At 41.0% G+C, this 13,348-nt stretch overlaps 1 protein-coding gene across 7 annotated transcripts in view; it reads left to right on the forward strand.

Annotated features, from left to right (window-relative positions):
• KAT6B (lysine acetyltransferase 6B) overlaps positions 1–13,348 on the forward strand; it is a 229,093-nt gene that overhangs the window by 1,705 nt on the left and 214,040 nt on the right. The window contains exons 1-3 of one of the 7 annotated variants that reach the window (XM_025212750.1): positions 114–132; positions 4,062–4,141; positions 5,346–6,227. In XM_025212750.1, the coding sequence (XP_025068535.1) occupies positions 5,607–6,227 (621 nt within the window). In that variant the 5' untranslated portion in view covers positions 114–132; positions 4,062–4,141; positions 5,346–5,606. Of the gene's footprint in view, positions 1–113; positions 133–937; positions 979–4,061; positions 4,142–5,345; positions 6,228–13,348 lie in introns of those variants that run through there. The other 6 variants (XM_006016284.3, XM_014523587.2, XM_014523592.2 and 3 more) reach the window with 6 other exon arrangements.

Here is a 13,348-nt window from a genome sequence, read left to right on the forward strand (position 1 = left end):
GCCGGCTCCGTCCCAGCGCCCCGTCCTGCAGCCCCGCGCGGGTGGTCGCTGTCCTGCCCCGAGGTGGCGCCCCTTAGCCCCAGGGTGGCCGAATGGCAAGAGTGAGCTCTGAGTGGAAACATCAAGCGTGACGTAAGCTGCCCCAGCCACGGGGGTCGGCGAGCGCTGACAACGGTCCCCTGGAAAAAACTTTGTCTTAAAACCGCTGTCCCAAGGAAGGGGCTCCCCAGCCCATGCGCCTGCCCCGCTGCCATCGAGAGCAGAGGTGCCACCTTGGCATCTGGGTTGGCAGCTTCTAGTCATTGCCACCATTGTGGCACTTTTTGCCACCTAAATTGTTGTCCGGGGAGGCAGGTGGGAAGGGCCGACGGGTACTTCTGTGGCTGTCATGTTGTCGCGGCGCTGCTGGTGGTGCTGGTTATGGTCACGTTGCTGCTTTTCAGCGCGTGATCTTGAATTGGCTAATGGGGCATTGCGGTGTGCGCACGCCTCCTCAGGTCTCAGGGTTAGGTTTACTGCTTTCCAAAAAACATAAATAAGCCCTCGGTCTGTTTCTGAACTTGCTACATGGCCTCCTTTCTGAAGTGGGCCAAGGTTCCCGTTTATTCACTTGCCAAATTAAGGGCATATGTAATGAATGGGGAAGAATGAAATCACTGGCTTCATGACCTGAATAATTTTCAAGAGTGTTTTATGCACTAGGAGTCCATATCTGGTTTGTCTGTCTTTGTGTGTGTGTGTTTTGAGCAAGAAGGAAACACTTCTCTTGAATCATTAAATGAGGAGGGGGGCGGTGGTAGGAAACTGAATTGAGTGGCTGCGTAATTCTAAATAATGAGCTAGATGAAAGGGGAGTTTATTTAATGCAATGGCAATTTTCTCTTCTTTCTGCACTCCTGCTGCAATCCTTACCTGACCCTGATGCTGCAGCAGAGAGCTGGCCTGCAGCTGCTCCTACTACCTGTGTGAACAGAGCAGGTAGGAGGGAACTGAATGCAATTGTAGTTTGCAGGTCACCAGCAGGTTGCACAACTGGCTGTCTTCTGCTTCTGACTTTTTTTCCTCCCTCTATTACATTAAGATCAAATGTTTGAAAGTTTATTTGGGCATAATGCTTAAGGCAACTTGGGAGAATTTTTATGAGCTTTTCAAAACACATTTCAATCAGACTCTTTATAAACTAGACTTTCTTCACTACAGGTTTTTCCCCCCTCTAAGCAAAAAAACCGTGTTTTTGAAAACTAGAAATGTTTCTGAATAATCCAGATACTCCTTTAGTCTAAAGGAAAATGTCATTACAGGATTATAAGATTAGTGACTGCACTCAAGAATGACATGTTCAGTCAGTGTATTCTTTAATTGGCTTTGGCTCTACAGTAGATGTATTCTTACAGCATGTATATTTGATTTCATTCTAATCATCATGGTATGATTCTGCAATTCATGTATTTTGCCTCCCTTTTGACTTTTAATACTAGTTGAGCATTGAATAGGGCTGCCTTTTCTCCTACTGCAGTGCAAGGCACCATGTTTTCCAAAAGGCTTGTATGCTATATGTTTTATGCTAATGCCTACATAGTAATACATGCCATCAAAAGTTTAATGATTTGGCTTTTAAAAGCCATGTGATTGAAACACTAACACTTTCAAATCCAGAATAAGTGAGTATTTGAGATACCAAAATCATGGTGATTTGCATCCGGTCACTTTCATTTTAAGATTTCCGTGGTGAAAATAACCCATATTTGGGGAAGGGAGTAGGTGCTGAAGTTTCATTAAAATTGCTTTGAATGGTAGTAATCTTTTTTGGAAGACCATGAATAAGTTATGTGGGAAAGACTGTAAACTAGTAGAAGACACTATTGTAATAAAATGAAGTTTGTGTACAGTTTTGTCCAGGTAGATACTTAAACATTGCAACTGTGATTTTTAACTGTGATGTCATAGACATTGTATGGTGCTAGAGAAGCAGTAGTTCCTACATTTAGAAATCCTTTTTTCACTTAAGTTGGAGGATCCTCTTTGCAGTTGTATGTCTTGCTTGAATGTGGGCTGGGTGAATTCATCTGAAAAAGTTGGGTTTTGGTTGGCTCTAGGCTAGGATCAACAATGGTCTCCACAGTGCTTCTGAATGCTGAAAGGTGTTGAATGGATGGATTGATTTATGTGATAATGGAATACTGAGCAGAACTGTGTTACTGGGAAAATGTTTGCTATTAACAGGTTATTATGTATATTATTTACAGTGGACACTTGGTTCACTGGCATGGTGCCTGGCTATCCTGCCCCAGTAAATGCGTTCTGACAAAGCAACTGGATAGCAGAAATTCCTTATTTAAATAAATCAAAAGTTTGACAAGACAAGTGCTGCACTGTGTCCTGGAGCACAACAAACTTGTGCTCAGAAAGGTTGCTGAAGAAGGCAGACTTTAAGATGTCTTCTTTCTCCATAGAAAAACCCTTGCTATTTGCAGTCAAAAGGCTCCTGTGCTTCTACTGATACACTCTACCAGTGTTGATTTAGTAGGCGCTAGTATGCAGGAGAATGTATGACACAGAGGGAATTTAAAGTAAACAGGTAAAAATGTGACTCCGAATGTATACTGCTGTGAAACTCTTCTAGCAGACAGCAGGCTTTTAGCACTGGCCTTTTGCTTTATGCACACTTTTTTTTCTAGTCATTGGCCAATAAAAATTCCTATAACCCACAAGTTACAGTATTTATACTGAAATGCTTCATCAGTATCCTAGGAGCTTGGAACAGACCCTATACTGTATGTCCTGGAATTTAGTTGAAGTGATGTAGTTGTTTGTATGAAATTAACCTAATAGTGTAAATTTCAGTAAGCTTAAAAATCTGGTAAATCTATTTGAATCAGCAGTTACAGTTTGAAGGGCTTAATTGAGCACTGACTTTCCTCTCCATGAAAATTCATGGTAGTACCACATCATTTGTTTTTGTTTTGTTTTTTAATTGAAAGTTAATGAGTTAAAAATCTCTAGTTACATTTGCCACTGAACAGAATTCCTCAATTTTACCACAGGCCATAATATGGTCTCAGTGTGGGTTCCATTGGTATGGTATTTTGGTGGATTGTTTTCTTCCACGCTTAATTTCTGAGGCAGTGTCCAGAGTTAAGAATACCTCAAATAAAAGCATGGCCCCTTTTTTATTTGACAGTTCCCTTCCCGTATGAAAGTTTTTCAATAATGTATTTTGTGGTCTTCGCTCTCTGTTCTTATCCGTGCTCAACAAAGTACCAAAATAAGGCTGTTGGCCTAGCATATGACTCCCAATAAGATTGCTAATATTTCTGTCCACATTGGAATATCAGCTTGTCAAAATCTATGTTGCAACTCCCTGAAATATGTGAAACAGTCTTTACACAGTTGAGTTTGTGTGCCATTATGGGGCAGATTAGGTTTCAAGGTATAGTACTACCTTTCTACTACCCAGCCACTTAGGTCAGTAAGCTTCAGTGTCCAAGGCATTGCTGTGTCCAAACCCTACTCTGATATTGGGAATGAGTTTGTTTTTTAATTATTATCCTGGTAACCAGTTGAACCTCTTTCTAATTCCAGACGTTTAAGCGTTTAACTCTTTCAATCAAATTTAAAGGATGGCAAGTTCATTTTATGAATTTAACTCTTGTTCTTGGTTGGAACAGTTTACATTCACTAGTAACTAGCTGCTCTTTTATTATTAATTATGCTAGGTAGGTATAGTACTATATGAGACCTCATCCTAAAATTAAACCCAAAGTAAATAAGAAAAATGTGAGTCTTAAAATAAGTCTATTTTGCAGTTGTTCTCTTCAGGATAAGAACATCTGAACTAGATGAGTATGATTATTGAAAACTGCAATTACTTTTTCTGGTTGTAAAGTAGTGTGCCATACTTTCAGTTGTGTTATAATTGGAAAAAAAAAATCTTTGACTAGATCTGATTGAAAATACTATTTTTACAGTACATATCTGTCTGTTTGCATTTGCCTTTTTGTTATGTGGAGCCTTAACCAAAACTTTATTTTTTCTTTTTTTTTTCTTTTTTTAATTTTTAGATTTTTCAGAACAATTGGAGAATCTTCCACTTACCAAGAGTACCGTTCGGTTGTTGAGCTGAGGAGTTCCATTCCATCTGGTATTATTTATAATTTTTACTTCATGTTAGTGCTTTAATACAAGATAATCCTGTGGGTTTTTGTGGGGGGTTTTTTGGTTAAAGCAGTTGTATTGTATCTGGATCGTGTTTAAGCTATTGATCACCTTTTTAAAGAAAATTTATTTTGAAGATTGCTTTATAAGATATGCTCATCTTAACAAGAACATAACAACTGATTCTTTTTCTTGTCTGTGTATAGCTATTAGCATAACTTTCTGCGTCACAAAATGACCGTACCCCAACCTCAAATTTGGAGGTCATTTAGTCAGGTACAATAAAGATATTTGTTACTGTCAGAAGGAAGTGACTATCTTGAGACAAATACCACTGATAGATGAAGCATGGATGACTAAATTTTACATGCATACCATCCTACTAAAACAAGAATTACAAACTTAATTGCATTATGCCTGTGAAAATTCATCATGTTTCTTCTTCTTATTGAAGCTGTTCACCTTCTCTTGCAGACTTCTGTGTCTCTTGGCAGATAGGTCTGTGTTGGCCCTCTGTAAAAATACAAGTGTCTGTACATTCCGGGTGCATGGTTATCCCTCTACAGATGCTTTGGAAGAGTATAAGTAATAGTGTGGTGCTCGTTACAGTGCTGGTATCTCTGAATTTATATATTAAAAGCAGAGCTTCAGTTTAGTCCCTATTTGAAGGAATGAGCATGGTATATTGAAAAACTATTTTATTAAAGGATTCTCTAGCAGGGTCAATGACTCCTTTGTTTTATCTATCAGTACAAAATCATAGTGTGTATGTATATGGTGCCATTTATTTTTTCTGGTGGGTGTCATAATGTGGCCTGTATGATGTTCAGAGTTTCGGGAAACTTTTTAAAACGTCTTTGGTGATTCACAGAACTGAATTTTTCTAAGAACCAAGCAGTGGGTAAATGGTGTGAAGTGGGGTGTCAAAAACAAGGGCCCTGAATGTGAATGGAAATGTATGCAATCTGTGAATAACTTTTGTATGAGTAGAGTAATAGGTATGGCTGGAATTCTTAAACATGCATTACAAATAAAGTCCCATCTTCAAGGATAGTATGGGAAGCTGCACTTTATTGGAGCGTGTTCATGTTTAAAAAAAAAAAGACACTCAATACATTTTAATTTTTATTACAATTAATCTCTAGGCATTTCAGCATTAACTGTTTTTCCTCTTTTCTCTATCTTTAAAGCTCTGTAAGGATGTTCTGGTACCATCAGAAGTGCAGTCATTCTTGCCTTTCACATTGGTAAAGTAATAAGGAATTTCAGTCTGCAGATGTTTCTCTGCCTCTTCTGATTGCTTGAGGATGGATATTTATGAGACGCAACTAAACAGCACATGGGATCATCTGATTGCTTTCAAGTTGTGAATAACATCTGAAAGATTTGTTAGAAGGATAAGGAGGAACCTCTATGGGTAACTCTTGGCTGGAAACAATTACTGGTCAACCATGGTAAAACTTGCAAACCCACTTTATACAGAGTGGATTCTTGAAGCTATACAAAAGGTTAAAAAGCAAAAGCAAAGGCCATCTGAAGAGAGAATTTGTCATGCTGTGTGTGCTTCCCATGGATTGGATAAGAAGACTGTTTCCGAACAGTTGGAACTAAGTGTTCAAGATGGTTCTATTCTTAAAGTTACCAACAAAGGCCTTGCATCTTACAAGGACCCAGATAATCCTGGACGTTTTTCATCTGTTAAACCAGGCACTCTTCCTAAATCTGGTAAGGGATCTAGAGGAGCCTGTAATGAGCTTCGTAATGTGGATTGGAATAAACTATTGAGAAGAGCAATTGAAGGGCTTCAAGAACCAAATGGCTCCTCACTGAAAAACATAGAAAAATATTTGAGAAGTCAAAATGACCTAGCTCATATTTTTAACAATCCTGCCTTTCAGCAGCGATTGAGGCTAGGGGCCAAACGTGCTGTAAATAATGGAAGGTTATTGAAGGAAGGACCTCAATATAGGGTGAATTATGGCAGTTTGGAAAGCAAAGGAACTCCAAAATATTCCAGTGGTTTCCCAGCTTCTCTCCCACCTGTCAGCCTCCTACCCCATGAAAAAGACCAGGTAAGTGTGAAAAATGGACACATCTGGAAATGTGAAAAAATAGATTAAGATAAATGACAGTTCTACTTTTTGTTTTGGTTTTACGTTACATGAAGCTCCTTGTTATAGCTTGGGATAATGTTTTCATTGTTCAGCATTAATCTGTATCATCTCTATGGTAGGAAAGGTGATATCTTCATTGCTGGATATGTTTTTTGTGAACTGTGTATTGCACTGCTTGGTTCTTAGATAGGCAAGAGTACCCATGTGAAAGGTGTGTGTGCTGAAGTTTTGGAGATTCACATGTCTTTCCTGTCTGTTTTACTAGTTTGGTAAAGTGGCGATGCATTTCCAGTATCTTGAAACAATTTGGTACTATTGGACTATTATCATCTCTTGTTGGATGTAGTTTCACTTGCTATCTTCTAATAATTTGTTATCTTTTAAAATCATTAAGTAGTACTGGAACAGTAATAGTAAGTAGTAGGTCTCTTAATACATTTCTAACATAGTCTAAATACCTTTTATTTTAAAATTATTGTTATTCCAGTTCCTAATAATGAAGTACAAAGGCTAATTGTGACTACTAGTAATCAAGTTAAAGATGTTAGCTAAGTGTCTTGCTTCCTTCCCATCATGCACAGAATGCTTTGTGGTTCTAAGTGTTCCGAACACTTCATGATTTCCTATATATGCAGTTGAAGTTTTGAGTAAATCAATGATTTTTAAGGAATGGGGTGGCAAAGGAGCAGCAGCAAGAGTTCTTGGTCATTCTGTGCTTGGAAGTGGTGGTGTGCTTTTTAAAATTTCAGTATAGTTCCTTCTACTCTGAATTCTGGTGTTTCTTTGTGCTTTAATTCTTTAGGTGGAACAGCGAGAGAGAGAGAGAGAAGAAATTCTGGAATGTTTTACCAACTTGCTAAAGATATGTTTAGTAGTACTCTCTTCTGACCTTGGGCAACCCAAATTTATATTTCCATTGTCTGTTTTGGGGGATATCACCAGTATCTTTATCTTTCTCATTGGTAGCCTTTGCTTTTGTTTTGCTTCGCATTGTTGTAGCCACTGCATGATGCAGAACCTATTAGCGTGTGCAGTTGATGGTGGAGTGAACTTGACTAGGGTCTTGAGTCTGCAAACATTTGTGTTCCTATGGTTATTTTTGTGAGAGTTTCCATTTATTTAAACACAACCTCTTGCATGTATAAAGCGTGTGCACCTTTAGGCCTTAGACTTGAAATGGGAATTTATGAGAATTACTTGCCTAGTAATTATTGCTACCTCCATGCACTAAATATTTAATTACCCCAACAACTGGCAGCTTTATCACTACAAAGTGCCTTTCTTGGAATTCTTCAGTTACTTTGAAGTGAAAAATGTAATGAATTTACCAAGCAACAAGAACATACTAACATAACAGAGCTTGCTCTGTATGCTCTCTGGAAGACACCTCCATATAGTCTAGCATTTAGTGACTTGCATCCATTGCTAAAACACGTCAAGTAGGATTATGATGTTGGGAAGTTGAGTCTTAACTGTAGCACTAAGAAATTCTGGTATGGCTTTAATTTGTCTGTCAAAACTTAATCAAACAAACTTTGTTTTCTGTCAGCTGTTACAACAACTGAGCTTTTGCTGTATATGACAAAGGTAACAGTATGTGGTGGGTGTTAAAACATATATGCCACCTGGTTTCTAGCTTCAATAAAGTACTTAAGGCCAAGATCATCAGCAGCTGGTGGAACTGTGGATTTCAGCAGAGTTTTTCAGACTTGTACCAGCTGAGGCTTTGGCCCCATGGTGCATATATGAGAAATTCTATCTTATAATTAAATATGGCAGTGTTCCTATATGTAAAAACAAACATGCTCACTACCAATTTCATCACTGTTTAAAACAATCAATCCTTTTAAACTCCTTAAACAGTTATCTTGTAATTGTTCATCTTGTGGAGGTGCTTATTTGATATTCACAGTGCTTCATTACTTAAGTAAACAGTTCAGCTCTGAAGGAAAATTGATGTGCAGCTTCTTAACTGAAAGGAAAAACCATTCGCAGTAAAAGAGAGGAGCTTAGCATGTGACACTGTTTCTTAATGTTTTACACAACCCAGCAAAATAGGGGATTGGCAATAATTGGGTCATCTAGATCAATGGTTCTCAACCTTTTTGGTACCTGGACCCATTTGTAAACATCAGTGTCCAGTCCCAGCCCAGTGCCCCTCACTCCTGAGCCACTGCCCCCAATTCTGCCAGCCTGCAAGGGGAAACCCATGGTTTCCCATGATTTTTCTCTTTTAAAAGAGAATAATTTTTTAAAGCTTGTTGATCCAGTTTTGAAGTTTGTGATCCTTTCATATATTTTTGTGACCCTTTTTTGGGTTGCGACCCATGGGTTGAGAAACACTGATCCAGAAGTTCACAAATTCATAGATTTGGTTTCTGATGCTGTGTGGGATTCTTATCCTTTGGACTGTAGAGCTATGCTCTGGCTGATGTTGCCAGTTTGGTTGATCCATCACGGCCAAGGATTTCCTCCCCACTTTAATGGGAATGGAAGGAAAGAAGCAGAGTTACCGCTGCTTATGTGATCTTTGACTACCACATGGAGTTTCATTGAAAATCTGCATGGGTCCACAGGAGAGCATGTGTTCAAATGTCAGTTCAGCTTCCTTGAAATTGGACTGTAAGTTGCGTGGAGAAGTTTCCAAGGGTTCCTAATGATACGAGACTGGAAGCATTCAATGCAGGTGCCTGTTTTTTGGTATCCTTTTGTTTCTTTCCATCTGCATGAGGAGGTGGAAGCACCTGGCTCACATACAGGATAAATTCTAATCAGAAGTCATTATTTACATCAGCCATATAGTCTGCCATCATGTGTGCAGTAATACATCAGCAACTGCACACTCTGCAGGCTCTATTGGAAAATGTGACTGACTCTGCAAATTAAGCTTCCAAAGGGCATAAAAAATTAATCATATTGAATACTGGGGTGTGTTTGAGCTGAGCAGTGCAGATGGATTATAATTTTAAAATATTTAATTGAATGGCTGTATTGGTGGAACAGACCAAATCTCAGCCTCTCAGGCTAGTAAGTGAATGGAAAATATACAAAGCAGGGTGATGACAATACCTAGCTCTCTGGGTCATGTTTTAAAAATAGACATTTTAAAGGAATGCTGTCAACTGAAAATAATAGTTCCTGGTAATTCCTAAAACAACTAGAGCAGAGATCAGAAGGTATAAGTTCTGTGTGTCCTTTGGTTTGCTGAAGCATGTGGGCACTTTGGCCAATCTGACTTGAAAGAGGTAATCTTGTTATAGATAGGGGTGCACCAACAGAGGTTTTTGGGGCCGATACCGATAGCCTATTTTTAAGGAGACTGATACCCATCTGATTTCTGATACGCAGCTCTTCAGCTTGAAGAGCTGCATCCAGCTGGTAAGTCTGGTGTGGAAAGGGTGTGTGTGTGGGGGGCAGATAAGGGCCCCTGTGATGAGAGAGGGAATGGGGCTGGGGCAGTGTCAGGTGCTGAACAGTCGGGGCAGGGAGGAATGTGGGACATGCCCTCCCAGACGAGCGGTGGGAGCCACCATTAGAGCACTGGATGAGCTGTGTGCAGTGGCGGGATCTGCCTTTGTCCCGTGCCCACTCCGGCCCCTGTTAAGCTGCCTTGTCCCTGCCCCACACCCTCCGTCACCATTGGGGGGCCTTGACCTTTCCCCTCCATGCCCCTTCCCCTTCTACCACACCAGACTTATCAGCTGCACGCAACACTCCACCTCTGCTCCTCACTGCCTACGTGCTGTGCTGTAGCTGTGCGCGCGCACACACAGGCATCCATTGGACAAATTATTGGCTGCATTGGGCCGGTTTCCGGTACAGAAAATTGTTCTTTATATTGGTGGCGATCTGATGTAGGAGTGATGTATCAGTGCACCTGTACTTGTAGAGGATTTGTTCAGGTGCATACTGTCGTCTTACCCATTGTTTTTATTTACCCCACTTTCCTCTTACTCCCTCCTCTTAAAAAACAAAAAAAACCCACCCTGCAGGAAACTATTTGTCTATAGTAGGGGTATGAACAATGAGAAGAGGGAAAGCTGGGTCTGAACATGTTTGCTTAAGTTTATCTTGGGGGTGATCCAGCAGACAAATACAATTATGCCTAAAGAAATGGAGCAGGATAGCTGAAAAATGGAAGCAGTTTTTTAAATATCAGAACGCGACTTAGGATACTCTATTGCATGATTTAAAAAAAAAAAAAAATTAAATGGATCAACTTTAAAACATTAAATGTTCCCTTTTAAAATGTGTATTTTAAAACCATGTTTATTTCTGTATTAATTTTATGAATGTCTGTTGAATAAACATCTCAAATGATCTTGATGTACAATTTATACCTTTCTCATTATAACCTCATTGTTTAAACTGTTCGAAAATGAATGTAATATTGGTGCTCAGGTGAATATGCAGAGAAAGGTCCTAGAACTTGCAAAGTTTTATTAGAAAGGCCTTTTTTAAAAACGGGACGCAGCATATGCATTGATCATCTGAAAGGGTTTAATATTTCAGATTAAAGAGGTGTATGTCTACAGCAGTGGTTTTCAACCTTTTTAGAATCAAGACACCCCTCTTAAGACTTAAGCCGTCCCTTCGAAAATGACCGCTCTTAACTTTCCTTCATTTCTTGAATACTGAAAAATAATAGAGCAATTCTTCCACAACAGATCAGAATGCTTTTGACACTGGATTCCTACTTGAAATCTCTGGGTTTGTCTCATGAATAATATGTAGGTGTTTGTATACTTAATACTGCATGGCACCCTGCAGCACTCTTGAAAGGACCTTATACACCCTAGGGTGCCATGGCACACTGTTGAGAATCACTGGTCTAGAGGTTTGTGACAGATAATGGAACTGTAGCACACAGTTGTACCCATGGGCACGTCCTGTGTTCAGCTGGTCAAAATATTTCAAGCTTGAATTGGAAGATACTATGTCATTTGATACGTATTTATTTATCTTACAGCATTCTTAGGCCTCTTAAATGTCTGTAAATAATTCGACAGTTGCTATCTTTTAAGCAACTGAGTCCTGGCATGAAAACCTTTCTTTATGATTTTTCTTTTCCTTTCAGTTTGTCTTTATAAGTTGACCTTACTGCAAAAGCAAGCTGTTTTTGTTATATTTTAACCCCCCCTTCCTATTTAATTCTGTTTTCACTGGCCTACATAGATTTAGCTGGCTTTTTAAAGGATAACTTGGCATGGGTCGAATTTCAATTTTCTGGGATTCTGCTTCTGCCAGGGCAGACATGGGGTGTTCCTCCTTCTGTCTGTCAGGCAGGGAGCCAATCTATAGAGGAGTCTTTGGCACCCAGTCTTCGTACTTTTTCTCCTCCTACATGCTCTGCTCCTCAGTTTCCTGGTTGTCTATAAGAAGACAACAGGAGGATGCTGCTTGAAGCTTCTTCTGCACCTTCTTTCTTCTGGCCTCCAGATATATCGGGGAGCAGAAGCAGATGAGTTGGATGGGAAGAAAGAGCTCCCCCCCAGCCCCCCATTCATTCCAAAATGAGGCCATCATGCCATGCCCATTGTCTCCATTAGCTGTCCAGGACCTTCTGTTAGTCTGTAGAACCATACCTATATGTCCCTTGGTGATAAACAGCCTGAACAGTGTAACATAAGATTCGATTTTCTAGCAGTTGGTGCTCCTGCTTCTTTAGTCCAACTTTGTCTGGGCTCTGGTATTATGGAGAGACTGCATGTCAGAAGACTTGTGACTAGAGGTGCACAGATGCATCGGTCCAGTTATTGGATTGGTACCGATTTTTATAAAAAAAATTGATCGTCTCAGAAATTGGTTTGATTTGGCTGATAAATGCCTGTGTGCGTGCAGCCATGGCACAGTAAGTAGACAGTGATGAGCACAGCCTGGCAGCTTGGAGAGCTGTGTGCAGCTGGTAAGTCTAATGTGGTGGAAGGGGAGGGGGGAAAGAAAGGGGCTTGGGGGAGGCAGATCAAGGCCCCTGCAGTTATGGAGGAGTGGGGCTGGGGTGAGTGCTACCTAGCTGGGGCAGGGTGGAGGCAGGATGGAGCTGTGGCTTCTCTGGGAGGGGGATGGAGCTGCTGCTGCGTGCTGCTAGTCTGGGAGCTGCTGGTCCAGTGCTCGCCTGGAAGGGCTGGGGGGGGGACGGGACAGGTGTGTGCCCCTGGATCTGTGCAGGGTGGGCTGGGGCTGTACCCCCCCAGTGTCTTCCCGGATGAGCAACGGGAGCAGCGGTGGGAGCTGCCAGACTGGTGCATGAGCGCCAGACCAGCAGCTGTTAGACGAGTGGCGCGCAGTGGTGGGAGCTGCCTCCCCCCTTCCCCATGCCCCCCAGATGAGCCATGGCTCTGTCCTGCACCTGGCCTGCCCTGACTGGGCAGTGCTTTTCCCAGCCCCACCCCGACTTCTCCCTCACCATGGGGGCCTTGATCTGCCTCCCCCCTCCCTTTCCACCACACCAGACTTACCAGCTGCTTTCAGCTCTCCAAGCTGCCGGGCTGGTATTAGAAATCAGATGGGTATCAGCCTATATGCCTCCTTAAAAATTGGCTATTGGTATTGGCCCCAAAGATCTCTTGAAGCACCCCTACTTGTGACTCTCTTAAATCCAAAATTATTTGCATCTGTCCTAAAGTTTTGCTTGCGAAGATTTATCTCTTTATTTTGAGATGTCATAAGGATATACTGTTGCTGTTTCTACAGTGAGTTTGTCATGATTTGCATCTCTAAATGGTTTTGCAAGGGCTCCTGCCCATCACACCAAAGGATAGATGTAGACGGAAGGTTTGCTAAACATGGTCTTGTTTTGTGGCTTGGCTTTTATAGGTAATTTAGAGTTGGTAGTACACCTGAGATCTCAAGTTGAACTCATAGTTTCATAGTTGGTAGGGTCGAAAGGGACCCGAGCAGATCATCAAGTCTGACCCCCTGCCACGGCAGGAAAAAGTACTGGGGTCAAATGACCCCAGCAAGGTGTTTGTCTCCCCTCCTCTTAAAGACCCCCAGGGTAGTAGCCAGCACCACTTCGCTTGGAAGTTGGTTCCAGGTCTTAGCTGCCCTGACAGTGAAGTAGCGCCTCCTGATGTATA

Source organism: Alligator sinensis, unplaced genomic scaffold (assembly GCF_000455745.1).
Source record: "Alligator sinensis unplaced genomic scaffold, ASM45574v1 scaffold109_1, whole genome shotgun sequence".
Taxonomy (NCBI): Eukaryota; Metazoa; Chordata; order Crocodylia; family Alligatoridae; genus Alligator; species Alligator sinensis.